This window comes from Haliaeetus leucocephalus, unplaced genomic scaffold (genome assembly GCF_000737465.1).
Source record: "Haliaeetus leucocephalus isolate CR32 unplaced genomic scaffold, Haliaeetus_leucocephalus-4.0 Scaffold439, whole genome shotgun sequence".
NCBI lineage: Eukaryota > Metazoa > Chordata > Aves > Accipitriformes > Accipitridae > Haliaeetus > Haliaeetus leucocephalus.
Genome location: NW_010972875.1, coordinates 7,133,700 through 7,161,261, shown reverse-complemented (window position 1 = coordinate 7,161,261; position 27,562 = coordinate 7,133,700). Strand labels below are relative to the sequence as shown.

Below are 27,562 nucleotides of genomic sequence, written 5' to 3'. Positions count from 1 at the left end.
TCCTTTGAAGTAAGAAACCCTGGCCCCGGAGGAAAGTCAAGTGAGTAATGTAGGAGCAACCAGTTAGCAAAATACTTGCATTCTACTTATCTAACAGCATACACTAACCTGTAGTTTATGAAAGAGTAGGAGGTTATTTTTTAGAGATGTTATTTTCCATGAATTCTAGAGGGAGAATTTTTTACAGTGTGGAAAATACTTCCTGCAAAACTGGAAAACCACTCATTTCATTCTTATGTTAGGGAACTTGATTTGAACACTAAAAGTGTAATCAAAGAAAACCTTTGCTTTGATCTGAATGCTGTAGAATGAGTATTAATATGAAGATGGTTTCTTCAGAAGCTGCATTAATCTTTTGTAGTCATGTTTTTCTTTTATCAGACAAGGTTTTGAGGGTAACAGTGGCTGTTTGCTTCACTGTTAATATCAGATAAGCAAAAGTCTATCAGTTTCCTCTCTCTCAGGAAGTCCGATGCTTTTGCTGAATCTGTGCTTCTTTGGCAAGGCTGACTTTCCAAGCAAAGAAACTAATCTTCATATGGAACATACATAATTATCACATTGTCATCTCTGTTGAAAGGTAGCCAATAATCACTTTGTATAGATCCTTCCTGTTTCCAAGTTTCTCGCTGAGGCTTGGCAGAGCCTGGTGAGGACATATAACATACCCCTTAAGCTTTGCATGGAGCCTTGTGCAGGTAAAGTACTTCAGTCTCAAAGGGAATGCCTGGGAAATCACATACACTTGGTCTGAGCAATGAGCTATGTGTATATGTGAGAAAGGGAGAGACTGGAAAGAGGTCTGATAAGGGGATGTGAAATACAAAATCTTTGGAGCTTTTCTGGAAGCTGCCAACTTGAAGGAGCTGTTTTACTTTCAAGGCTTGCAAATTCTCAAAGAGCACCTGTGCTGAGTTTCACACCACTGATTCTGTTGACTAAAATAATCTTTTTTTGATGAGTTAACATGAAATAATAATCTAGTATAGCAAGTAGTGGTGATGGCAGGTGCAGTAAGAAAACACAAATCAGGCTTTGGGGAGAGGATGGGGGAGGGACACCAGAATTACTGAATCTGATTACCAGTAACTTTGAAAATTTTAGCTGATGACGTCTCTGAACAAATGATATATCGAACGAACTCAGGAACATAGGAAATTTCAGCAATTTTCAGATGTTTTACATGTTGGCATGTTTGCAGGGGCATTTTACATGGTTTTATGAAAGTCAACCAACTGTTCTGTTCTTGTGTGATGGAAATTCTAAGGCATAATATATTACTGCTTCACACTGCAGAGCATGCTCAGTAAGGAAATAAATGTATGATGTCGGTTAAGCACTTATCATACAGATTAAAAATTGGCTAACTGATAGGTCTTGAATAAATGTATGTAGGGAGTACTTGTCCAAATACACCCATTTTGTGAGGTCCTACAGGGATCTATATGCTTATAGAGTGAATAGGAGTGATTACATTTACTTTGCCAGCAATCTAGCTTGCTTGCTTGCATGGTAATCTAAGCTTGTTCAAAAATGGGCATTTTAATATATCAAAACTACAGGTAACATATAAAATTAGTGGTTGTACTTCACCAACCAATAGTTGTGGAAGCAACTTTGCTGTTGGAGTGAAGATACGGCTGAACATAACTTGCCACACTGAGGCAGTGACTAAGAGATGTAACAGTGCTTGGGCTTATGCACCCTTTGATGTTAGATAAGACAAAATAGCAGATATATTACACTTGCTTTTAACATTTGTGATGTTGTTACTAGAACTGGGTGCCAGCCTGGACCCCAAGTATTGTTAAAGGCTGTTGATGAATTAGAAGGAATTCAGAGGAGTTTCAGTAATGCTTAGAAAACCTACCATACATCTAGGAACTGGTTTATCCAAGATAACTTTAAGGGTTTTGCTTAAGATCAAAAAGTATCTTTATGAGGGAAGAGGGTAATGGGACCCAGCTGTTCACGTACACAGTAAAAACAAGGAGGAGGTGGGTGTGGGGAGAACCACTGTTGTTGTGGCCTGTTCACTTCTATTCAGCCATTACTACAGTGTCTAGGTCAGGCCAGCTCCACTACCTAGAACCACAAATATTTTTATTGGCTCGTATGACTCATACTGGCCCATCAGTAAGGCAGAGTTAGCTTGGTTAATTGTAGCTGAAAGGAAAAAATAAGTTTCTGTCTTGATGCTGTCCATAACGTCTTTTAGAATCTTAATATTCTAAATAATTTCTTCTCTCTTTTTTTATAGGGCACCAATGCCTCTGCTCTGGAAAAAGACATTGGCCCAGAGCAGTTTCCAATCAATGAACACTACTTTGGCTTGGTCAATGTAAGTACCATTTTCAGTAGGCAAACCATAAACAGAACTATGGCTTTGAAGTTACTTGAGCTTTGGTTTCTTTTTTTTTTTTTTCCTCCCCCAATCCTGTTCTAAGGTAGGATTGCCTTTTTTTGAAAAAGTGCCACTCATGTTCCAATTTTAGGCAAAGTGGATTGCAAAATTGTATCAGTTGTTTGAAGATAGCTTCATACACCCCCAGAGAAAACAGTTTACTGTTCTATGGATGTTTCCAGGGATTAGAACCTGCAGCTCAATAACGTTAAAAGTCTATTTTAGCTATGAAACATGAGGGGAAAAGTGATGGAAGTATGTACAAGCTTAGGTACAGCAGTCTGCATTGGGGACTCTCTTAGGAGGAGCTTTTTTATCTGACTAAGGAGAGAATGAGTGAGAAGGGTGTTTAATCACTTGTTTATTCCCATATAAATAAAACAGATAGAGTAACTCTTTCCGTTGAAAACATTAGTCATTCTGCTACTGAGCAGTAGGATAGAGCCCAGCAAGAGTATATAAATATATGGAAACAAGCTTAAGGAGATCCACTACAATAAATATATCTCTTGCATGTGGAAACTTTTACTTTGTATGCTAGTTAATTTAGAACACCATAGTTTTTTTCTGTGAAGTGTCGGGGTGGGTGTGGAAATATATTCCTACAGCAGCTGCATGGCAAAATGGCTGGTATGTGACAGGGGCACAGAAGCCAGAAGTTGAATGAAGCAACTAGTTTTATTGTGATGCACAGGGATTAAGACTGTTTTTAATTTTACATGGCAGTTTGGGAACACCTGCTACTGTAACTCCGTGCTGCAGGCATTGTATTTTTGCCGGCCATTTCGGGAAAATGTATTATCATACAAGGCCCAACAGAAAAAGAAGGAAAATCTCTTGACTTGCCTAGCAGATCTTTTCCATAGTATTGCTACTCAGAAGAAGAAAGTTGGAGTTATTCCACCAAAGAAGTTCATATCAAGGTTACGAAAAGAGAACGGTAAGTGTAAAACTGGAATCCTCTTAGACATTTATACATTGATCAGGAAAGTATAAATAAATATTGGGCAATGTGGTCATATTAATCAGATGTTCAGGTTAGATTTGTAAATTGCTTTTAGTACTTTTGGGGGTTTAGATATTAATATTTCAGTATCTGTGTACGTGATATTACACTTGAAATAACCATACCAGGTTTCATAATTTCCGAGAGGTGCATGAATTAATGATGTTGTCACAGTATGGTGGGACAGACCGCACTGTACAGTGAGCTAGGGCTGGGAATAGGTTGACACTCTGCTGTAATTTTTAAATTTTTTTTTGGAGAGTATGGCAGAGAGAAACATTGAGGGCAGTTGGCTGTATAGAAACTGTGTGCCCTAGGAGTGCTACAGGCACCACTAGTCCAAAACACTGGAGGATAAGTAACTGTATGTATGTGGGAGTGTTGAGTGGACTACACATCGACTGCTGCTCTTTTTCTTAGAAGTCTTTGTGAAGCATCAGGCCCTTTTTGAGCATTAGGTTGGCAACAGCATATGCCTAATCTTGCAGTAGTTCTGTCTAAGGGATATGAGGAACATCTTGAAATAAGGAAGCCTGCCACACAGCTCCATTTTGGCCTGGATTCGTATCAATGTGGGTGGTATGCTTAGAAACAGGGGAGCTTTGAATGAAGAGACCAAGTACAAATCAAACACCTGGAAGAAATTGCTTCCTGGTGACAGCATATAAATAGGCAGACTGTTCATTCCAGAGCAGGCTTTTGAAAGTGTGGCAAAGTTAGCTCTGAGTCATTTAGTGATAAATGCCCCCACACTGTTGGGGATCACTTTTAGGGACTGGATCTTATGTTTTCAGCTTTTTTAAATTAGGGCCAGATTCAGTGTGTGTTAACCTGCTTATGTGTCCAGGCTAGACACTGCAAAGCTGAATGATCTGCACAATATTTTCTGAGGAAATCCACGTGAGCTTTTTCAGGAGAAGGGGGATAAAAATACACATTTCTTGGGAACACAGATTCTTTTTTCTTCAACACAGTGGGCAAATTAAGCCTTCACTGGAGAAGTCTGTACTAAATCACCACTGAGATATTCTCCCCTCCTCCTGCAAGCATTTCTCATTGAAGAGGACAAGTCTCTGCTCATCAGACTTGTGTGTGAAAAATGAGCTTTGTTAGATGGTGTTATTATTACTATTTGTAGTGGGTTAACCTTGGCTGGCTGCCAGGTGCCCACCAAGCCTGGCTCTTACTCCCCTCCTCAGCAGGACAGCGGGGGAAAATAAGATGAAAAAAACTTGTGCGTTGATATAAAGGCGGTGTAACAAAAAAAAAAAAAAGCAAAGGCCACATGCAGAAGCAAAGCAAAACCAAAGGAGATTTATTCTCTGCCTCTCATCAGCAGGCAATTTCCACCCACTCCCTGGGAAGCAGGGCCTTGGTATGCGTAGGAGTTGCTTCTGAAGACAAATGTCGTAATAATGAATGCGCCCCCCACCCCCCCCTTTTCTCTTAGCTTTTATTGCTAGAAATGAAGTCACATGGCATGAAATATCCCTTTGGTCAGTTTGGGTCAGTTGTTCCAGCTATGTTCCCTCCCAACTTCTTGCCCCCCCCCAGCCTACCAGCCTTTGGCAGGAGCTGGGGGCGAGTGGGCTGGAGAGACAGCCTTGATGCTATGTGAGCGCTGCTCAGCAATAGCCGAAACACTGGTGCGCTATCAACACTGTTCTAGCCACACGTACAAAGCACAGCACTGTATGGGCTGCTGTGAGGAAAGGTAACTCCATCGCAGCCGGACACAGTACACTAGTGTGTGTCAGCATCCAATGTCTTCAGTTTCCCCAGCCATGTGTCTTACTGTCCAAACTCTGTGATGTTCGTAAGTGTCTGAGGGACTTGGAATATATGGGTGGGAGTCAGTGGTGCCTAAAGTTAGACATCTAGTCTAAGGAATTAATTTGGGATGAGTCACCCTCTTGCTTTTTTCATTGACTGTGATGGGAGCCTACACAACCAACTCCAAAGAAGAGCATAACCTTTCAGGCACCTAAAGTTAGGTGAGATGAAGCCTTCCACCAAAGATGCTTCATGGAAGCCAGTGTGACTGCAAAACTGCTCTTCTTTGGCATGATTTTAAATAACTTTGCTGAGCAAGGGCCAGTACATGTATTTGGAAAGAAATAATGAATTTAGTTTGCTTTCTTGAAGGAAAGGATATACTCAGCTTTAGAAATCTCAACTCTCTTCTTCACAGATCTCTTTGACAACTACATGCAGCAGGATGCACATGAGTTTTTAAATTACCTGCTCAACACCATCGCAGACATTTTGCAGGAGGAGAAGAAACAGGAAAAGCAAAATGGGAAACTGAAAAATGGCAACATGAATGAAGCTGAAGAGAACAATAAGCAAGAACTCACCTGGGTGCATGAGATTTTTCAGGGAACACTGACTAACGAAACTAGATGTTTGAACTGTGAAACCGTAAGCATTGGGATAGATTTTTGGGGTTTTTTGGTTGTTGCTCTTTAATAGATAGATATATTTTATATATATAAATATATGAATCTTTTCAGACATCTGAGAATTGTGGATATTCCTGTAGACTTTACTTCTTGAAGTGAGTATATTCTTTTCTAAAAATTTATTTTTCTAAGCATTACTTGGCTAACCTATGCCAAGTCTTGCTGTCCTAATACATATCCCTACAGTTAAAATCCTTGCTAGTTAATGAATACCCTTCCTTATTACTGTAACTTTGGAAGAAGATATTCACATCATCATTCCATGAATAAGTAAAATGTTAAGATGAATTTGTGTTAATTCAATCCTAAGAATGTGACTGGCATACAGAGGGTTTGTTATTAACAAACCATATGTTTTCTTTTATCTCCCTAATATTTTCTAGAGGATGCTGTCAGTTTGAAGTCTCATATTTGAAGTATGAGTAAAAATTAGTCTCAGTTAGGAAACCTGCTTGCAAGTCTCCTATTGATTTCTGTGGTTTTCAATCACATGCTCCTACTTTAAGGGAAAAGAAATAATAAAAAAGTTTCTCTCTGTGAGGTTGCTATGTGAAAGAGTAACACAGACAAGAAAAAAATGTGTTTTGGGGAGAGCAGTGACCCTGACTTTCCAAAAAGGTTGGAATTAACGTCACCTAACCTTTGCTTTGTAAAAGGTAGCTGTCAAGGATGAACTAGTTTTCTCAGCTCCTTCTGTAGATGATGGAGATTGCAAAGGAGCTCCTGCAGGAAGCTGTCTCCATCTGTCTCTAGGCTGTTTCATGAAACTGAAAGTTTTCAGCAGTATCAGGTATTCTGCTCGATACATCTTGTCCTGGCTCTACAGTGTTACTGAGCTTTTGCAATTGTTGGTGCAGCAATGCTGTGAACTGGGCCAGCAAACTGATCTGGCCTAAGAATAATGTGTTTTTATCTCACAGCAACACTGCTACCAAGGACTTCCTTTAAAGAAAATGCAACTTTATAGATTATCTGCATTAAAGTGCCTGGAGAAGGTGCCCAGAGAAGGTATCTTCAGACAGCAAGCTGAGGTTAAATATCTAACTTTAGACAGCTGAAGTTAGGTGAGATAAACCCTACCCGGGTCCTACCAGATGTGTAAAAGAACATATTCTGATATTGATCATCATGAAGAATAGCTCTATACTCGAAGAAAATATGAATTCTCCAGGGATTTGGGTCAGACAGAGGGGAAAAAAGAGATACAGTGATAGTGAACCTGAAAAAAGGGGTTGTACCAAGTTTGGAACAAGCTTGTATAAGTGAAAACCAGAGCGAGATATTGAAAATTAATTCTTTAATCTATTTCAATTATAAAAACCCAAGTAATAATAGCAAGTTAAAATAAGTGAAAGGGTAGAATTTAGAATTATTTTTTATCTGACAAGCTTCTTCAAAGGGTTGTGGCCTAATTATAAATTAATATCCAGTGTTTACTGAGATAAACTGTACTGAAGTCAGGATGTGTCCTTGAGTAACAGCAAAACTGCACAACACCCTATTTGTAATTCAATGAGACCGAGCTTTATGGAAAAAGTCCATGCTAGGTATTGCTGCTGTAGAAAGGCTTGTCTGTAGCTTCCTGTGAATGCAAAAACACTGTATACTACTCAGGATACTTTTCCAGTTTGTTTTTCTTGTATTATTGTATCTCGAAATCTTTGGGAAATTGTAAAATGGATTAAAAGATGTTCCTTTGCTAAAATATTCATATGTAGTGCATGAAGAATCATTCAGATTCCAGCAGTTCTTATTCTCACAAAGAATGCAATTTGAATCTGGTTTTCCAGCTACCTTTAGTTTTGGTCTGTGTTATTCTAGCCCCAACTAGCTCATCTTCCCCTTTCAGTAAATATTTGATGTGCTGAAATCAATAACAAAATTCCTAGCTTCTTTGTGGTATTCAGATGAAACACTATACTTGCCAAAAACTTTTCCAAGTATTTAACCTCTTTCTTGATATGCAATGTGTCTGACAGAACTCTAGTTCCAGCCATAGAGACACAATGTTCTCTGAAGCTTCGTTGCTCTGTCTTTCGAATTCTAGCTGTATGTTTATACTGCAGTTGATTGCTGCCAGTTTTGTGGTTTCTTGTCCCCTGTGGGTCAAATCAGGTCTCAGGGAGGATTTTTGTTTGAAGAACTGCTGTTCATTTTAATTGGGTGTGCATTATGCCTCTGTACAACTTTGATAATATCCAAATTCATCCTGTTAAAGGTGTTCCTCTGGATTCAGAACTGATAGGGGCTGCATTCACCATGTTTATAGGACCCCTGACATAACGCAAAGATGAGCTGAAAGTAGTATGTAACTTTCACATCCATAGAATTGCAGAAATCTGAGCATGAGGGACTTGTGTCAGAACAATGGATTCAACCCCTCTACTGAAGTTCTTGATTTGAACTTCACTATCCAATCATCTGATTTAGTTATTCTAAGGAAATGCAGTCATAGAAGGCAAAATATGGAGTGTTCATGCAGCATTTTATAAACAGGATTGGTTGTTATGAATATGACTAAATTCATGTACAGTAAGTAATTCTGCAGTCTTTTTGACTCAGTTGAAGTATTACAACAATTATCTGTCTGGATGATTTTTTTTTTTTTTAACATTATTTCATCTTCAAGATTAAACACTAAGTGAAAAATCATTTTCAAAGCAATAATCAAGATCTGTCATTCTGAAAATATTTGGGGTTACTTTTTTAAAATAAAAACTCTTTATTAGAATTTTTCTCCTGTCTAAAAAAAATTGGCAAAATCAAAATGATTTTGCAAAATATTATCACTTTGCCATTTTTACCTTTAATCTTTGATTTTTTTAATCAAAATTATTGACGAGGAACAATATTCAATGGGGAAATGCAGCTGTGTCAGCCAGAAATATAAAGCCAGTCTTTTGAATGCTCACTGGAGAGAAAATACAACTTGGAAAATATCTTCATTGCATCTTTAGTAGTAGAATTAAATAAAAATATAGGGCACAAACTGTGATTATTTAGTGTAATATATTATACAAATAGTAAATAAAATTCCAGTGAAATAATAAACTAGGCTGTGTTGTGTAACAAGGGGACATATGTAATGCACCAGTCACAGCTTATATAGGGGATGATGGCCCCCCTTTAATGAACAGTAGACTGTGGTCTACTGGTTGGTGGGCTTGGATAAGTGGAACAGACAGAAGTTAAATTATATGAAAGCTGGATTGGTAGAGTTACTAATAAATATAGTCACGCTGAACTAGAAAAAAAATTTTAAAACATTAAAATTAATTATTTTTGTGTAATTTATTTCTGCAGAAATTTCTCTATCTTTAGCATTTGCACATAGATATAAACAGCATTTAGAATTATGGCGTTAGTTACTAAGTCTCTGTTTCACATGTATATTTTTTTGCAACAGGTTAGTAGCAAAGATGAAGATTTTCTTGACCTTTCTGTTGATGTGGAGCAGAACACATCAATTACACACTGTCTAAGGTAAACAAATGCATCTCTTTGGCAGATAGTTCTGTCTGACTTTGCTAAATTTTCCAAGTCTGGTAGATACAGAGAAGAGAAGTAGAATAGCATTGGGTTTTGAGCTTTTCCTAAGCAGAAGAAAAAGACTGTAAACTGGGTGCTTCCTCTAATGACAAAATATACATTAATGTATTTTGTTTTACTCACTTTGTCTTTCAATGTATGTGTTTGAATGGGAAAAAAAATCATCTCTCGGGGAAAATAATTGATTGCCTTGTCATCTGGAAGAATTGCTGCAGAATAGTAACTGGCTTCAAATGGATTTAAGTGTGCTTATCTTCAAGCTTCTACTTAAGTGCTTTGTTGATTAGGACTTATGTGCATATTAAAAGTTAAGCATGTGCTTTGCAGAATGAGTACTAGAGTCCCTAGAGGGCAAAAGATTTCAAAAGTCTGCTTTTCTGCATGTAAGTTTCCTATTCTGTGTCTCATCCTAAAATTATGGGGATAAGTCTTTTATTCTAAGTTTCAGTTCTGCTTCTAGTACACTTTTAACTATTAAACAAATACTTCAGAGATCAAAATAATTTTCAGACTTGCATGGATGATTATTCTGAGAGATTTAAAATATCTGGAGTTTTGGAATTGAAACAATAACCCGATACCTAGATTTAAGACAATATGTTGCTGCTCTAAAGTCATGATTATCAGTTGGTCAAATTACTCTTTCAAGCTCCAAAATTGCTGCCAAGTTTGAAATCGCATTTAACAGTTATTCTGGAATGCCTAGGAAGGGTTGTCTGGCATCTCACCCCCAAGCTGAGAGTTAGAGAAAGAGAAAGCATATGAGGTACTAACCATTTCCTGAGTCAGAAAGCAGTGATTTCTCTGTGGATACCACAACTGTAATAGGTAACTTGTGTTACATTTTGAAGTGCTAGATGGAGTAAGTTTTTTCCTTCTCAACTTCTGTTCAGTCTCCTGTAGGATACTGTAGCAGTCCTTAGCCCTCAAGTAGTCCACACTGCAGTAACTAGCCTCATTTTAAAAGTGAGCAACCTGAAGAGTGACTTTGAAAAGGAGTGCATTATTATCTTTTTTTCCCCTATTTTCTCTTTGTCTTTCCATGGTCACGAATAATTGAATCAGTATTGGTACTCCAGGTTTTTGTTTGCACACTTTATGTTCTTCACTGTAGCCACTACTTTGAACTCGTTTTTGTCAGCATTACCTACCTTTCCTTACGGTGTTCAAAGTCAATTTGAAATCCCACTGACATGCAAGGAGGCTGAAGTGTGCATCTTCCGAGGTCCTTTCTAACCTGAGTTGTTATTTGATTCTATGATATACAGTTACTGGAGACTGAGCACTGACTTTTTCTTCCAGCTTAGTCTGGTGAACTTGCTAGAAACTGCTGCTGTACATTAACTTACCACCTGTCCTTCAGCTTTCTCCAATTTTTTATTTAATTTCTTAGTTGTTAATCTTTCTGGAAATGTTTTGTTTGGAAAGGCTGTTTTATGCAAAGGCACAGAGTACTTCAGTAGCAGTACCAATAGTATTTCTACTACTGAACAGCCAGCGGCTGTAGCTTACGATGTGGAATAACTGCATCTGCACTACTGCAATCAACAGGTGAGTGGTGGAGTTGGAAGAGACCCCAAGAGGCTAACTGCTAGCTCCACCTCAGAGAGGATGCTTGTCCAACCTGTTCCAAAAGATCTTTTAGCAGTAGTAGCTCGATTGCCTATCCCAGTCCTTCCCGTTCTTACTACTAAAAAGTTTTTCCCATTGTGTAACATGAACCGTCCTTGTTTCAGTTCAAGTCCGCTACTGCTTGCCCTGTGTACTCTGGACATAAACCAGGGGTTGCTCCCCTTCGTCTTAGCAGCAACCTTTTACACACAGGAAGAATGTCATCACTGTATTTTTAAGTTAAACAGCCTAAGATCATTCAACATTTCCTTCACAGGCTATCTTCACCACTAGATCTCTGCTCATGTTCATTACTCTTCGACCCTCTCTCCAGTTAAACTTCTTTCTTTCTTGAAGTGCAGTTGCCTAAAATTAGGCACAACATTCCAGCAGAGATCTACACAATCCTGAGAAGAATGGATGCCCTAAAAGTTTGTTTATATATCCCAGTATAGTATCTGCCTTTACTCCAACAGCATGACGTGCCTTTTGAAGTCCACTCATAGTTCCTTTTGGCAAGAAAGGGAAGCAAAATCCCATTTTTTCTTTTCTTGGGTTGGGAGGTGTAGGTTGCTATTTGCAGATTAAACAGGAAGAGAGTCATCACCTATCATCTGTTCTGATTGTCTTTCACACTAGCAGCATGTCTACCTCTGTTTAGAAAACATATATTCAGTTAGAATATGGATTTCCTCTCATTGCTCTATGGTATTATGCATTAAATGAAGTGTAAGTGCTTTTGTGGTTTCTGTTAATAGGAACGGCCAAGTTATTACTCTTTCTGGAACCTTTACTGTTTCCTTTTTTTTAAAAACTGCTTTGCTGTGTCTTTACAACTTTAAGTGCTACTGCATTGAAAAGATAAATTAAAGAAAAACTGTGCAAGATAACATTTAAGTAGAATGAATTTCTTTGCCACTGCAGATGAATGTTCTTTTTAGCTATTTCTGTAGCTTTCAGATTGAAAAGGTTCTTGTGTAATTAAGAGGTCCAAAGAATACAAGCCTTTGGCATAGTCTAACTCCACAAGGTAGACAATCAGGCCTGAAGCAGTAGAAGTCTAATAACAAATATAGTACATCTCCATTATTTTTATTTCCACTAGGAGCTGCAAAGTTTACCAGTCCATTTGATCCTGCCTTTTAACTAGTCTGCCTGTGCTTTTTTATTCCACTGAGAATTGTCTCATCTCTTAAAACAGAAAATTTGTCTTATTTATACATATAAACAATAGAAAGCATCTTCCACACTGTAGCATAGAGGCTGTAGAGAGATGGAGTGTGGAAGCACATGAGGTCAATGATAAATTGGTATATCTTGAGTGGGTTTATTTAAAAATTCCTTTCTCCTGTTAAAATACCATATAAACAGAATGCAGATTGGCCTGTTAATGGAATAGGAAAGAGTTAGAAATGCCTTGAAACTAGCTCTGCAGGTATAGAGGAAAGTTCCTCAAGCCTATAGCTCTTGTACATGCAGACTTTGCATGAACTCCAGTCAACCATCTGTTGTTTTTAACTGTTCAACATATATTAGAAGTGCCATGCTGAAAATTCTCAATTGATGAAACAGCTACTGAAGTTGCAGCTGTAAAGAGCAGCAAAAGCATCTAATTCTCACCTGCATACCTCCTTCCCCCCAAGGAAAGAGTTATTGCTTATAAATATGCCACCAGTTTTGTTCCTGGTACAGAAAAAGGAATGAATATGTGCTGAATAAGTGAGTTAGTAGTGCCTCTAAATTTCATGACTGTGCCTCACCTGCTTTGGTAGAATAGGGTAACAGCCTGTCGGGTGGAAGTAGAAGACAAAGGAATAAAAGAACAAATGCTAAGGGACATGTAAAGGAATGTCCATCAGCTTATCAGGTATTTGCATATTTCTCCTGCTTTCACAGCTGTAATTCCCATAGCAGTCAACTTATAATTTAAAATGTTAGATATTATTGGTTCCAGAATAATTAATACATTTTAAAAGGAATTCAGAAACTATTTGAGTTTAATTCATTTTCCTGGGAGGCTTGGCATAGAACAAACCGGTATCTATCAAATTTCTATCTTCTGTACATGTTGCTTTATGTTAGAAAAATACTATTTCCATTGCTTCACTTTGAGGTGGGAAGGAAAGTAATAAATTCCACAAGTTTGTTTGTTTATTGTTAAATTGAGACTTTAGGCTCTGAAAATAAAGATTAGACTCTTTCCTTAACAGAAGATCTAAAACTTAGACAAGCACATTCTACTGAATCTTGTGGCATTGTTCCCCACACATATAACCCAACTCTTATCTTTTCTAAAATTTCATCTCTTCACTTATGATTCCCTGAAAGGTTACCACGTTTTTCAGAGGAATTGGCTGAATTCAGTTAATTTTGTCTTTAAAATTAAACATGAAATCAGATATTCGAGATCGGTGTTTATCACTGAAGCAAATCATTTCCAGTGATCATGCTTTATTTTTCTTTTAGATAAAAAAATTACACTTATGATCAAAGTTTTGTTGCAACTTACCTTTCAAGAGATGTATTTTGTCCTAAATTTCAGCACTTTCTGATCAAATTATTTAAAACCATGTAAAGAAAAAAAACTTAGTAAAAGCATTCTCAGTTAGTATAAATGTTATTCAGTCATATGAAGTGTCTCTCTGTCATGCTCTGTCAACCTTAAAGAACTTAAAACTTGAAAATGGAAAGTCCTCCCCTTTTATGAGGTAGGTAAATAACTTCTAATACCTATGCCCTGGCAATCTATATAGTCTTCAGCTCTCCCATCTATCTATGCCTGTGGTGTTGGTGCCAGGAAGAAATAATCATCTGGAATCCTCCCTTTGCCTTTGTAAGATAATTCTGGTGCTGCCTACTGTGAGAACAGCCTGAACTTGCAGGCAGTGCGGCTTCGGCCTCCGACATGTGAACTGCAATGGTAGAATGGAGTTTATTCGGTCTGAATGGGTCTAAATTTTTCTGGAGTTCAGAAGTCTATTAGGTACAATGTAGGTGCAATCAACAGGACAGTTCTGTACTTCAGATATATCTATTTAAGGCCCAAAGTCACAAGAAAACCTGTGTGCTTAAAGTGGAAGATAGATGCTTATTGTCTGCATTTACAGTTCTCAAAACACCTGCTCATCTGCAATGTAACACTACAGGTGACAAAAAATTACTGTCATTTTTTATACAGTTAAGTTTTTTTATGTATCTAAAATTCTGCTCCAAAACGTATCAGCACTGTGACTTCCAACAAATCTTTTCTGTGAACTGAGAGATACTATCAAACCAGCTGCCTTCTGCCTCTCTCACTTCAAAAGCTCAATCCAGAAACATTTCCAAGTATATTTACTTGATCAGGATTTACAAAATCTTCTATACTAGCTGACACTTTCCTTTTTAGACAACAAGAAGGTATAATCAAATAACTTCTGGATGACAGTTCAAAAGGTTAGAGGGAATTTCAATTTATTTCTTCTGTGTAAGAGGATTCAAACCTATCTTACAGAATAACACCATAAAATGTGAGCTATCTGGGGATGACAGAAGTGCATTTGAAGATGTTCCATTCTGCAAATAATTTTAAAAGGGACTGGATGGATTGAGCAACTACACCCAAGTCTAGGCAGCCCCTTGGCATGTAAGAGACCAGGATATAAATCCCATTTTGAGATATCTGATGCTCTACCTGTATCGTGTGGAGGGCCTCGGCTCCTAATACAGGGCTTTCATACCAGCCAGGTACTTTTAAGTCCCTTTGCAAACCCTGGTACAGCTGCTTTAGATGTTTTAGAAAACTGGACTCAGTGGAGAGAGGATTTCATCCTGTGTGTCTTTTTAGGGTTCCAGTTCATCAGCCCGAGTAGGGAAAAAGTGTTAAGATCCTTTAAGAACTGATAATTGTATTTATTTACAGAGACTTCAGTAACACAGAGACATTATGTAGTGAACAGAAATACTACTGTGAGACTTGCTGCAGTAAACAAGAGGCACAGAAAAGGTAAGCGAATAGCAAGCTATTTCACCATGCCCCTCCTGGGCTTTGACAAACCTCCTCCTTGGAATTTATTTTGTTTAGATATCTAGAAGCCTTACACCCCAGCTGCATTCTCTGTATGGGCCAGAGAACCTACAGAGATTCAAAGCTATTACTTGTGTATCTAGAAGCTACTGCTAGTTGACTATTGTTAATTACAAAGTGCTTTTATAATGCAAATGTTTACTCATTAAGGAAAGACAGAATGGCTTTGAACTTTATCATATGCACTCTACTGGTTTCACAGGATGAGAGTAAAAAAACTGCCAATGATTCTTGCCTTACACCTCAAGAGATTCAAGTATATGGAGCAATTGCACAGGTATACTAAGCTGTCTTATCGTGTAGTATTTCCTCTGGAGTTACGTCTCTTCAACACATCTGGCGATGCTGTCAACTTAGATCGGATGTATGACTTGGTAGCTGTCGTTGTTCACTGTGGAAGGTAAGATACTTTCATGTATATCTCGAGCTGTTGCCAGACATTTTGCCAGACAAAGGCAGAGGCATGCCTGACAAAATGTGAGGAGAGTGGAAGGGAGGACATAAACCCTGCTGCTGCACCAACTAGCCTGTGTCTTAGCCTGAACCTCTTAGCCACCCTCCCTCATAGTAAATCTGTACTTGTTTAAAAAATAATGTCTCAGGCCTCCAAAAGTCACAAGATTGGCTTAAATTAATGGAGGTGTCTCCTTCCTCATCAGCCCACTTAGAGAGCTTGGGAGCCAGGACTCTGTGAGGGCCAGACACTGCTAGCATGTAGGCCCTTCAACAGATCACCTCAGTCTCCTGTCAAGGCAATAAAAATGGTAGCTATAATAAAGCTTCTCACATATGGGGTATTGTCAAATATGAAACAAAAAGAAAAATCCTTGGGGGTCTAGGAACACGACTTGTTCTCCCTCTTCTTAAAGGCTGTGTGTAACTAAATATTCATGGTCAATACCAAACAATTTTCCCCTTTAAATTTAGTTCATAATGTTTTTAAAAAATTTTCAATAGTTGATGCCTGCCTAATAGTTGTTAAGTGTTCTATAGGTTAATTTGTAAATGGTCATGGCACGGATGAAAACAACACATTTAGTTTTCAGTTGATGAAGTCTTTGTAACAAGTCAGTAAAAAGGTGAAAGGAGTAAATGTCTACTGCATCACCCGGGTGGGTTTACTATGTTTTTCATAACATTTAGTTATAATTCAGTCTGCTTGCATATAGAAATGTCACTTGTCAAAATGGACTGAATGGTATCTTCTAATATTTTGTGGTTTGGGTTTTTTTTGTTTTGCTTTCTAGTGGACCGAATCGGGGGCATTATATTACTATTGTGAAAAGTCATGGATTTTGGCTCTTGTTTGATGATGACATTGTAGAGGTCAGTATGCTGAAGGTCATGGGCACAACTTTTGTGTTTATGTTCTCTTCTCTATTTGGGGTTAAAATTCTGATCCAGGTCTCAGTATAGATTTCTAGTCTGCAAAGCCACAGTTTGGTTGTAATGAGACATTCAGTTAGGAAGTAAGATTGCAAACAAAATTATTAATCCTGTAGTTCTTACTCTGTCAGTGTCAGAGGGGGTTGTTTTATTTCTGAACAACATCAAACGTTTTTAATATCCAACTTCAAGGGTTTAATTTGGAATGTTTTCTATATCTAATAAAATCAATTTAATTCATTAAAACCTAAAATATCCAGGAATTATGTTGCAATCCTTTGCACAATCACTTGGCAAAATTGGTCTGGGTAAAGCTGGCCTTGCTGTAGAATTTTAATTTTTGACAATTGGGAAGTTACAAGAAAGTCTGGATTCTGTAGTCTATCTGGGTTTGTCTGAATGTGAATTAGAGCAGGATCTGGCCCACAGCTATTACAGATTCTGTTCAAGCATTCTGCAATTCATTCCTAAGCAAACCCTTTATGTCATTGTGGCACCTTGGCAAAACTGAGGTCTTGAGTCTGATTTCCCGGGAGTAAATGCAACAGAGGAAAGTAAGCACTGGGACATTGGATGGGGCATGACTTGAAGAGGGTTTCTGGAAATTTCAGAAAGATAGGGTGACATGGTCACATTTATATGTTTTAACAGTGTTCACTACTGCATTCCAAGTAGTCTCTCTGTTATTGGAAAAAGCCTAATTCAGTTAGGTTCACTGAAACAAACATTCTTATTGACTTCCATGAGTGAGACCAGTAGGGCTTAGCCCCTGAACATTACCCTTTCACTGCTTAAACTGCAAACAGAATTTGCTAATTGCTACTCTGAAACAAATAACTGAATTTGTCTTTTGTGTTTATGCAGCCATTTAATCCATGTTTGGTATTTCTTTTAACTAACAGCACATTAAAAATTTTTATTTATTTTGCAGAAAATAGATGCTCAAGCTATTGAAGAATTCTATGGTCTGACCTCTGATATATCAAAAAATTCAGAGTCTGGCTATATTTTATTCTATCAGTCAAGAGAGTGAGTGACTTGGCAAACTGTGGCAGTTGCGCACAATGATGCTGCACGCAAAAGAAGGTGATGGCCCCCCTTAACTGACTTTTACACAGACCACATCTTGTATGGTTGAACAACGATACGCTCTGTCTCCTATTAAATGGTCTGTGTGATATTGACTATAACTGTCCATTTTTGACATGCGGAACTTTGTTTTGGGAAGGGGCAGTTGTTTGTAGTTTTTAAGTCTGATTGAAGAGTTAATTGCAGTCAGATTTTAGTGGAATTTATATGGACTAACATTTACAGATAATAAGATTTGGATGTCAACTGTTAAACCCAATACAGCTAGAGTAGTATTTTATATGGAAGTGTTCATTGCATTTAGGGCAAAATTGTTTAAAACTTTCTAAATGGCTTTGGGGTGTGTTGATTTACAAAGCATTCCTTTAAATACATCCTGATATATACCTACCCATTTAAAGTGTAAGGAAAAAAATCTGTTTCATTATGATTGGAATTGTGATTGTATAGGGGATTTTTTTACATGTTACTCTCTGCTGCAAAAAAGATATTCTTCCAAAATCATTTAAGCTTTGGGCTGTTAAAAACTTTCAGTGGATAACCTCAGGCCTAAACTTCACATAGCGGGATTTAAATTACAGTGGAACTAAGTAATTCTGTATGTCCAGTCATTTTGTTTATCATGAGATAGTACAGATGAGGTGAGATTTCAGAACTCACAGAGCACTGGAATAAAGGGAGTGAGATGACATGTATGACACAAAGATAAATTACATTTATAGAGATTGAGCTTATCTTTCTGTTAAAACAATATCATAGGTTGTTTACTTAATTGAGTTGCAGAGATTGCAACACTGCCCACATCTAGCATATCTGTCAAGACTGAAATTACACAGTCCATTTAATTAAGTGTTGTTCATACAATACAGAAGACATGGCTTGATCCTGCAATTTTCTGAATATCTGTAGGTCCCATTTTCATTTTTCAAGACAGAGTCCATTTCTTAGCAACATAATGTAATAAATAACAACCATAAGTTTACACATACTGCCATGTATATATAATCTCTAACATTTTGGCCATGTTTGACAGCATTTGGGTCACCACGGAAACAGATATGGCTCTGGAGTGTCTGATTTTAAAAGTATCAAAAGGCTTAGTGCAAAAGGCTTAGTTTGTGATTTTTACTGGGTAAATTTGGCTGGCACTAGTCATGCACTGGCTAATAAAATTGCTGAACTCACATGCTGGAATTTGGCAAAGAATGAATGTAGAAGAAAGTATCAATAGGGTATGCGAAGGGATCGATAACAGGTTGTGGCAGTGGTAACACTGGGTAACCACCTTGACTGGTTTGACACTTTCACTCCATTACACAATTTTTGAACTTCAGTAGCCAAATTCCTATTCCAATGAAGTCAACAGCAAAACCACTCTTGTCTTCAGGGGGATTGACAGTTGGTTCTAGTATTTAGAAGGAAATATTCTCATCTCACAAAATTTATTTCTAATTGTTATATTTAATTCACTCTCATTAAGTATTTATTAGACAATGTTGCTTTTGGTCCTTCTTTTCTTTAAGAATTCTGCCTGCCACTTTATGGCCGACACTCCATTTCAAGAAATGGCTTTTGAAGTGTAGCTAAATCTTATATTTTAGTCTTCTGTAGGAAAGAGAATAACTTTTTTTCATTGTAATCTATCTACTGTGAATGTGAAATATCTTTTGTTAAACAATGGTGAAAATGAAGTACTAGCTTCTACTGTAACATCAATTGAAGTTCAGTTGGATTTATCAATGGCCATTTTGTACGCTAATGAAATGTAGCACTTTACACTGAATGAGAAACAGAAGTGGACTTCTCATCTAACATTATTTGTGATTTATCATGTTATTATACCTATACAGGAAAACAGACGTAGAATGTAACCTTAGAGTAGTGGTCTGCAGAGATCACTCATATAAATGAAGGCTGGTATGCAGGCTCAAGACAAGCATAATTGGGATGCAACTGTAGTTCTTCTATTGATGTTAGAATGAAATGTTCTGTCTCTAACACAGAAGGCAGACATCTTACAGGAGACTTCAACTCTCAGAGGCCCAGGAGCCTTTCCACTGGAAAGCTAAAGCTGCAAATCCCTCTTTAATGGATTTATTTATAAGCATTCAGAATTTCCCTATAAAAATATAATAATCACTTGCTTTTTAAAATGGGTAAGGTTTCCTCATTGTGAATGATGGCACTTTCTAGATCATCATTAACCAGTGCTAGTCCAAAGATCTGTACTTCACAGTTTACTGTTGAACATTCTTAGGTCATTCTTCAATTTTAAAACAAGCAACAAAAAAGGTATTCTTAAGGTATCATTTGAATGTTTAGGGCTCATGTTTATATGAAAAGTAATTTTTCATAAAAATATTTTTTAAATCAGTTGAATTTTAGGAAATGTTTTCCATATGTCAATTGACTTATCTGAAAATTGATTTTTTAAATGTTACTAATATGAATTAATATTTAAATGCTAAAGAACAGGATAATAATCTTTGGTTTTCTCCAGCTGCAAGACAGCTTTAGGTTGTAAAACATACAGTATGTTATTGAGAGTAAAATTACTAGAATAAGCTTTTTCATAAAGTATGAAAAAAATTTTAAATTCATGCTAGCCCATGAAAAGATCACAGTACTGGTATCACACCAGTCCAACACCAGCAGTCTGATATTAGCTCTGAAAAATTGTGGAATACTCACTTTATGCTAACACCAGCTAGATTAAGGAACATCTACTTTTGATTAAAAAAAAATAAATTGCAGTCACAATTCTATAAATTATATCCAGTCTACAGTGTGCTGAATGTCTTGACTTCAGTCCAGCAAAAGCTGTCCATCACGGCTGTATGAATAGCACCAGTCCGGGCAGCAGAACTTCTCTTCTATGTCAAATTAAGGACATTCACATGGGTTTTGCAGGATTGGGATCCTCACAGAAACAATCATATGATGTGAAGTATTTTAGTTGATTAAATAAAACATAATCCTTTTTCTCTTACGCTTATGTATAGATTTCCTGCCCCTTATGAAAGAATGGAAAAATATCTAGGACAATAAAAGCTTTTCAGCCAGCAGCTAGAAAACAAAATTGTAGCACAGATGTCTAATAGTATTCTGTGCTTCCCTAAAATTACTATTTTTATGGTGTCAGGCTCTGAGCACATTAGGCCTTATGACATATGAAGTTTTCTATTTGTTTCACACGCTGTTGCTAAGATGTGTTGTCCATTTATCAATCTTAGTACTATGTTCTTACTTTAAAAAAAATGAACATTTTTGTCCTGTGCTGTTTTTCCACTGAACCCAATGAAGCACTGCAGTGCTGATGAATCAGTTACCTTAGAGGATGAGCTCAGACCTCAACTTTTATGTTTCACAGAACAGGCTGTCAGGATTTTATGTAATTTCTATTTCAGGGACATAGCAGAGGGAGGCAGAAGAGGGGAGTGATGGAGAAACCATACCAGTGAAGCAGATCACATTGTTGAAATTGTCAGTCCCAAAATTACTCCGATCAATTTTATTTTAATAATTTACAGTTACCTCAGAGCAGTAGATTACATCTTAAAAGTCTTGTTCCTTTAGCAGCTGGAGTAAAGAAAATAAAGCAGTAGGTGTTTCCTTTGCAATAGATTTAATAAAGATATTAAAGACCTAACTAAGCTGAAACTGAAATTCATGTTACATGGTGGGTCCTAAAGTGCTACCACAACCTGTCTTTTATCTTCAGACATTACATTTCATTCACCCATCTGTTACAGCATCATGTACTTGGGACCTGAGCTGGCAGCTTCCAGCTGCCAGTGATTTGATGCCTCTCAGCAGCAGACCCTTCTTGTTTTGTCTCTTTTTTGCTGCTTGTGGCTGACAAGTGTGAGCAGTATCTTACAGCTGAATGTGTACTAGAAATTTTAAGAAGTTTTGGCTGTGTACCTGTTCTTTGCCAGTATCTTTTATCAGTCTTTGTTTTAATTTATTTCTCTTTTGTTGGTCTGTTATTGTATTTGTATAATAACTTATGTAGTTAATATTATTAGTTTCCTGTTTAAATTTTTATGTACTTTGATTTTTTAAAATGTAATCAACCCAAGCACTTTAAGCAACAGTCAATCTTGTGAAATTCCAATCAGCTTAACATTTTGCCTTTGTCTTTTTGCTTTTGCAGATGTTTGCTTGTGATCCAACATCTCTAGTTACAACCCAATTTCAATTTTTAGGCTTGTAGTCCTAGTTGGGTTGTAAATTTGGGAAGCCTAAATTTGTTCATACATTACAAGGATGCAGTATTTACTATGTGTCTGCTACACATAGCAGTATGTAGCTGATGAGTTGCACTCACAGTGCACATTTCACAACCTTTTTTGCACTCTACCTGCTAACCCGTCTGAGAATGACTGTAATACTTTAATCTCTGGCACAGTTATCAATGACTATAATTTAGAAAAGCTCTACAGGAGAATTCTCTTTTACCAAACACGGAGTTAGCTGTCAATCAGCTGATGATACAGGTATTGCTCTCTTTGCCATTTTATCTGTGCTCTGTACAGTCTCAATTATTAATAATCTTGAGAGCTGCATTTATTCTTGGACCTTGTGTGAGTGCTAGCAAGGAGAGCAATCTTTTTGCATCTTCCTTCTCTCCGCTTGGACTCATATAAAGGAAAGAGAGAATGAAGTAGAGTAAGTGCTGGTGTAAAAAAACCACACCATCTATCAAAGACACTGGATGTTTCTTAAAGGCCAGCATCTGTGGTATCCATAAGAGAAAGTCACTGACTTTTTGTGTTGTTATGCAAGGGTTATTCTTAGTTTTTTAGACATTGTATTCTCTTTGATCAATGGAAAGACCAGGGCTTTTTCCTGTTACATCAGTTCTGTTGCTGAGGTGCTTCTTCTCAGTCTAACATGGCACTTAGTATTTAAATAGCCCTTGGGAAGCCTTAATAAATGCCCTTATAATTTCTTTGCCGTTAACATGCATTACTTCAAAGAGATTGCTTGAACCTGTCCACAAGACTTATTCAGATTAACACACTCCTTTTGCATACAAAGTCAAATAACACCTATCAGGAGGTATGTGCCCACCTGATGGGGCCATCTGGGCTAAGCCCACATGTTTTTACACACTAATGATTCTTTACCCCCTAGGAGGTTTGCTCGCTGGCTTTGCCTGAAAGATTTAATATGAAACCACACATAAGTCCCTTTATTCATGGTCTCAGAGTTGCTATAATTCTTTAATAATTCTGCTTCGTTTGGTTATCGACTGGGACTATTGCACAGTATAAAATAGATTAACTTCTGTGTGCCATTCACAGTAGTCAATTTAACAGCCTAATGCTTCTGATGAAGGCTGTTGCAGGTGGCAACTTCACTATATGTAAGAATATCAAAGAGCAAGTCACTTTTCTGTGGTAGGTCTGTAGGAGGAGCTGGACTAGCATGCAGCTTCCTAACCCTCAGCTTGTACCCAGCTGAAGTTGGTGCTCCAACCTCTAGATAATCCTAACCCTTCTCCTAGGGGTTCCAAAGTGGCAGGAGAAAACCCTTTGTGAAGACACCTTGCGGTTCACCAAAACATCTTGCTGCCACAGGAGATAATTAATAAGTATTTGCAACCCCTCTCTCCCCGCTCCCCAAAACCTCATTCATACGTATACATTCCTTAAAGAGGCTAAGTTTCTACAATGGTGTTCATATTTGCAAATGTCCCAAGACAGACTGTGTTCACATACTAAATTGTTTCCTAGTCCTCTCTCAACTCCCATTCTAACAGCAACACCAGGGCAGCCATGTTACAGGTTCAAGTGCTTTTCCTGGAGACAATTTTCTAGCTTCAGTGGCTTTTGTTAAAGAAGACCTAACGCAAGCTCCAGAACTTGCCCATGACTCTTTAGGAGTAAAGTTACCATATGCTGTACGAATGTGAGTGTAGGGTAGGGGGAAGAAGAAAGAGAAGAGGAAGAAATAAGGAAAGGGCTGGTTTTTTTGGAGGCTTTGAATATGTATATCTGTTTGTAAATATATAGTCCCTCTCTACCTTGTCAAAACAATGCAATCATAATAAAACTACTTAAGTACTTTGTGCTAGTTTTTTAAATGGAGTAAGAGGTAGTAGAAATATTAGGCACATAATTGGGGACACATGAAAATACTGAATTTCTAGTAAAACGTACAATACGCGGTGTATGTGTACAGTTGAGTACCTGCTCTTTTTAATCATGTACATGTAATTAAACCCTGCACTACCTGCAGAACTGTAAGATAAATTTCATGTTGGTTATTAAGGCTGTAACATAAGAAAACAGTATTTTCTCCTGTTAACGTGTTTATATTTTACATAAAATAAACTCCCTAGCTGATCTTGCTTCCATTCATCTTGCTTTGAATTCAGCTGGAGCCAGTCTAGGGCTGAACACTGATGTCGGTTGTTACACAACATGCTTCTGAATGTCAGGTATCTGTATTCTTACAGATGCCAAGACTGCTGATGCTCGCTTTTTATTTCATTTAATGGAGTCATTGCATTTTAAGTGACTTCAGAGAATATTTCACCACCTGGGCTAACTGCCTCTGAAGTGTCTTAAGGGAACAAATTTTGCATGCAGTTGATGAGGTGTCTTGGTGGAATATACATACAATTGTGTGACTGAGCTGTACCTAGTTAAAGCACATCACTGACCTTGCCAATGTTACTGAGAACAGCTGAAACTGAACAGAATAAAAAGCAGCTAGAATTGAATTACCTTTTGCATCAGGGAACGACGAGAATCCCAAGCCCTTTAGCCCGGGATTTTACCTGTGACTACCAGATTGCGAAAGGGTTTTGCTAACAAGGTCTAAAATTCTGTCAGAGAATTGAAAGATTCCTGTAGTCTGCTAATTTTCCTGATGTTATTCATTAACAAACACAATTTACTTTCTCAAAATTGAGGTAAATAAAAGGCTGGAGTTTCTTGTTCTTGTCTAAATGGGTTCTTGTTATTCCTTCAGAATCGTTTAGAGAACCAAAATCAAACATAGCTGTCAAACTGCATGTTAAATTTATAGCTAACATGCTATAAGATTTATGGCACATCAGACTATCAAAGGACTACGTTGAAAAACACTTCACATCTTACAGTACAGATTTCCTCTCAAATTAAAAACCTTGAAGCACCTGCAAATTTATTCCTAGGTTATTAGAACATAAGCTTTTCACTGCAGGATGGAGAAAGAAATTTAAACCACAGGAGATGACTGAAATAAATAAATGGCAAATCCATACTTTTAAAACATTTTAAAGAAATAAAATTTATAGTGTACATATAAAGAAACCAAGAAAAGGTTTCCAAGAGCAGGGTGCACAATCACTGTACATGGGCTCCACTAGAATTGCTCTCACTTCAGAAATGCATTTTCCCAGAAGCTGTATGGTGTTTACCTATGTCTCTGTTCCTTATTTTTTGGTATGAGTTAGATTAATCATTTTAGATTAGATTGGGTTGTGTTCTGTGTACCAGATAAACAGAGAAATGCAAAAAATATAATTTCATCTTGACTGAAAACTCAGGTACGGTAGGAGGAAATTATAAGTTTCCTCATTTAAATACACTCAGCAGACTTGAAACAGCATTTATTAGACATGACTAAATGAATGACATGGAGGACCATGTTTCTGGAGATGTTAATTTCCTTGAATGCCTGTGTGCAATTTAAAAATCAAGTAATTTTTTTTAAAGAAGAACAACAGGACAACTGTTTTCAAGACATATAAATATATGTTTATGGTAGCAGAACATTTCAGTTACCTGTTCTGAAAAATGTTCCTCTTCACTTATTAATTTTATATCAAATAGTAGAAGATTATTCCATTGCCTCGTTGAAGTTCACTCAGCCTTACTGCATGACTCATTTGGCTGCTCTACTGTGACCTAGAAGAGCTTTAAGGTTTCCTCAGTCTAAAGAGGTTGTAGCCACGTGTCCTTGCTCTCTCTGGAAGACTTCCGTGGCACAGGCTGTGGGGCCAGCAACCCTCTGAAGACCTGGATCTTCCTGGGTCCTTTCTCCCAGGGCACACCAGACCAGTAACGGCTCTCTCCACACCGCACCAGAGCAGCTTCAATACACATTTTCTCCAAGCTCATCTTTCCAGGAACACATGGTTCACAAGTTTTGAATTATTTTCAGTAAAGGATCACTTTGCTTTACATAAGAGAATATATTAGCAGATCTAGAAAAAAGGTAAGCAACCTTATGTAGTCTTCTGCTTTGGTTTGCTCATGTGATCTGAACCTAAGGAGATTCTTTTAACGAATCAATCCAAGACCTTTCTGAACCATAACAAGTTTTCCCCTTTTTTCCCCTATGGTTGTCTTTCTTACCCATGTTCTTATATGGCTGGGGGATGGCACTCTCAGTCCCCTTTGTCACAGCAGGTGTCTGCTGCTCTGAACACAATGTTAGGGTTCCCATGTGAAGGATGGGCTTGCTGTGAAGGAAACCATTGGTGGCATTCACCACTCTAAAAAGTGTAAAGAGAGATATCAAAGTGAACATACCTGTATTGGTTTAACCAGCTGCCACAAACACTTCACCTGGTGCTAACAGTGCATTTCATCTCACCACGAATACAAAAACAGCAGAGAAGGCAACAACCTGGAGTTTGCAGGTTGCCCCAGGATGCACAGAGACCTACCAGGATCAAACAGAATTCAAGAAATGGAGACTGATAGACATTTTTTTGCCAAATCACTGCAAGGGTAAAATAAAGAGGTCAATACTGGAATGAAATTTGGAATAAGCCAGAGTGAAATATCATCCTTTGGATTTCATTTCACACACATATGAGGAAAAATATTCAAGTCATGTTCCAGAACAGCAAAGATGTTGAAACAGAAGATACAGATTTCACCCAACACTGCAAACTAGACATCACAAATGCTTAAGTATCAACCAAGACTATCCGATGGAGACCAAATTCTACCGTCAGTCACTTCAGTGTAGCTATAAAGAAGCTCCAGACAGGTTTGCAGTTTTACAGATTAGTAACAACAGAAACTGGAATAAAGTTTCTTACAACATCGTCACAAAACTTTTGGTGTGCAGAGCTGTGTTTTCTGTGCAGCTGTCAGACATGGGTATGTGTGGAAAACTGTAAGCACTGGAGAAAAACTACAAGTAGGATTATCTCTGCTCTCTGAAAACATGGTTCAGGAGCACAAGCTCTCACACTTTATTTAGTCACTATTCATATAATTCTCACTGTCATTTATGAAGCATTTTTCATCCTCAAAATAGTTTACCAGATAACTTAATAACTTTCCAACTCTTAATTTGGTGAAAATTGTAGAAATTGGGTAATGTGTACCAAAATCCCTATGTATTTTTTTGAAAACTACCACTTGAGCTGAATCTGGCCACCCCTCAGCTAGACCAGTTTAACTAGTAGGAACATTTTCACTGGCTCCTCAGCAGCTGCCTTGATGGCCTATTCACTTCTGGATGCAGTTCAAAGTGCAGATCTTGTAGTACATCACTCCAGTATAACCTGATCCCTTGCTATCTCTGAAACAGCTTGTCTGGCTTGGAATGCACTGGGGCAGCTGAGGTTACTTGGGAAGTTTGTCATAACAGTGCTTTACTTTCCAAGGAATGGGTTAGCTTTCTTTTGCCCCCTAGTAATTGTTAATTATTATACACTAGCAGGAAATATTAGGTGACACAAGGATGATGTCATTTATTTGGTTTATTTCTCTTTCTTCATTCTGGATATTTCTAGTTACATTTTCAGATAAATGTATTCTGAGGTAAGGTCATTGAAGTTTTGACTGGTTTAATCCTGCGAGATGAGTAGTTCAGGCAAAGACTAGTGTTGGCTAAGATACCAGAAAGGCACTCAGTTGCCCCTCAGAAGCTGGCCCTGAGGACAAAAAGACCCAAAAGGTAAGCAGAATTGTTCCCCCTAATCTTTACAACTACAATATTTTTAAATGCTCAAGCACAGGTTGCTAAATCTG

At 37.6% G+C, this 27,562-nt stretch overlaps 1 protein-coding gene across 1 annotated transcript in view; it reads left to right on the top strand.

The window, feature by feature from the left end:
• Window positions 1–17,669, top strand: part of USP46 (ubiquitin specific peptidase 46) — a 28,421-nt gene extending 10,752 nt beyond the window's left edge. Inside the window, exons 2-9 of the mRNA XM_010574510.1 lie at window positions 2,261–2,341; window positions 3,131–3,344; window positions 5,602–5,831; window positions 9,279–9,355; window positions 14,934–15,017; window positions 15,301–15,498; window positions 16,346–16,424; window positions 17,416–17,669. Of these exons, the coding sequence (XP_010572812.1) occupies window positions 2,261–2,341; window positions 3,131–3,344; window positions 5,602–5,831; window positions 9,279–9,355; window positions 14,934–15,017; window positions 15,301–15,498; window positions 16,346–16,424; window positions 17,416–17,517 (1,065 nt within the window). The 3' untranslated portion in view covers window positions 17,518–17,669. The remainder of the gene's footprint in view (window positions 1–2,260; window positions 2,342–3,130; window positions 3,345–5,601; window positions 5,832–9,278; window positions 9,356–14,933; window positions 15,018–15,300; window positions 15,499–16,345; window positions 16,425–17,415) is intronic.
• The last annotated feature ends 9,893 nt before the right edge of the window (window positions 17,670–27,562 follow it).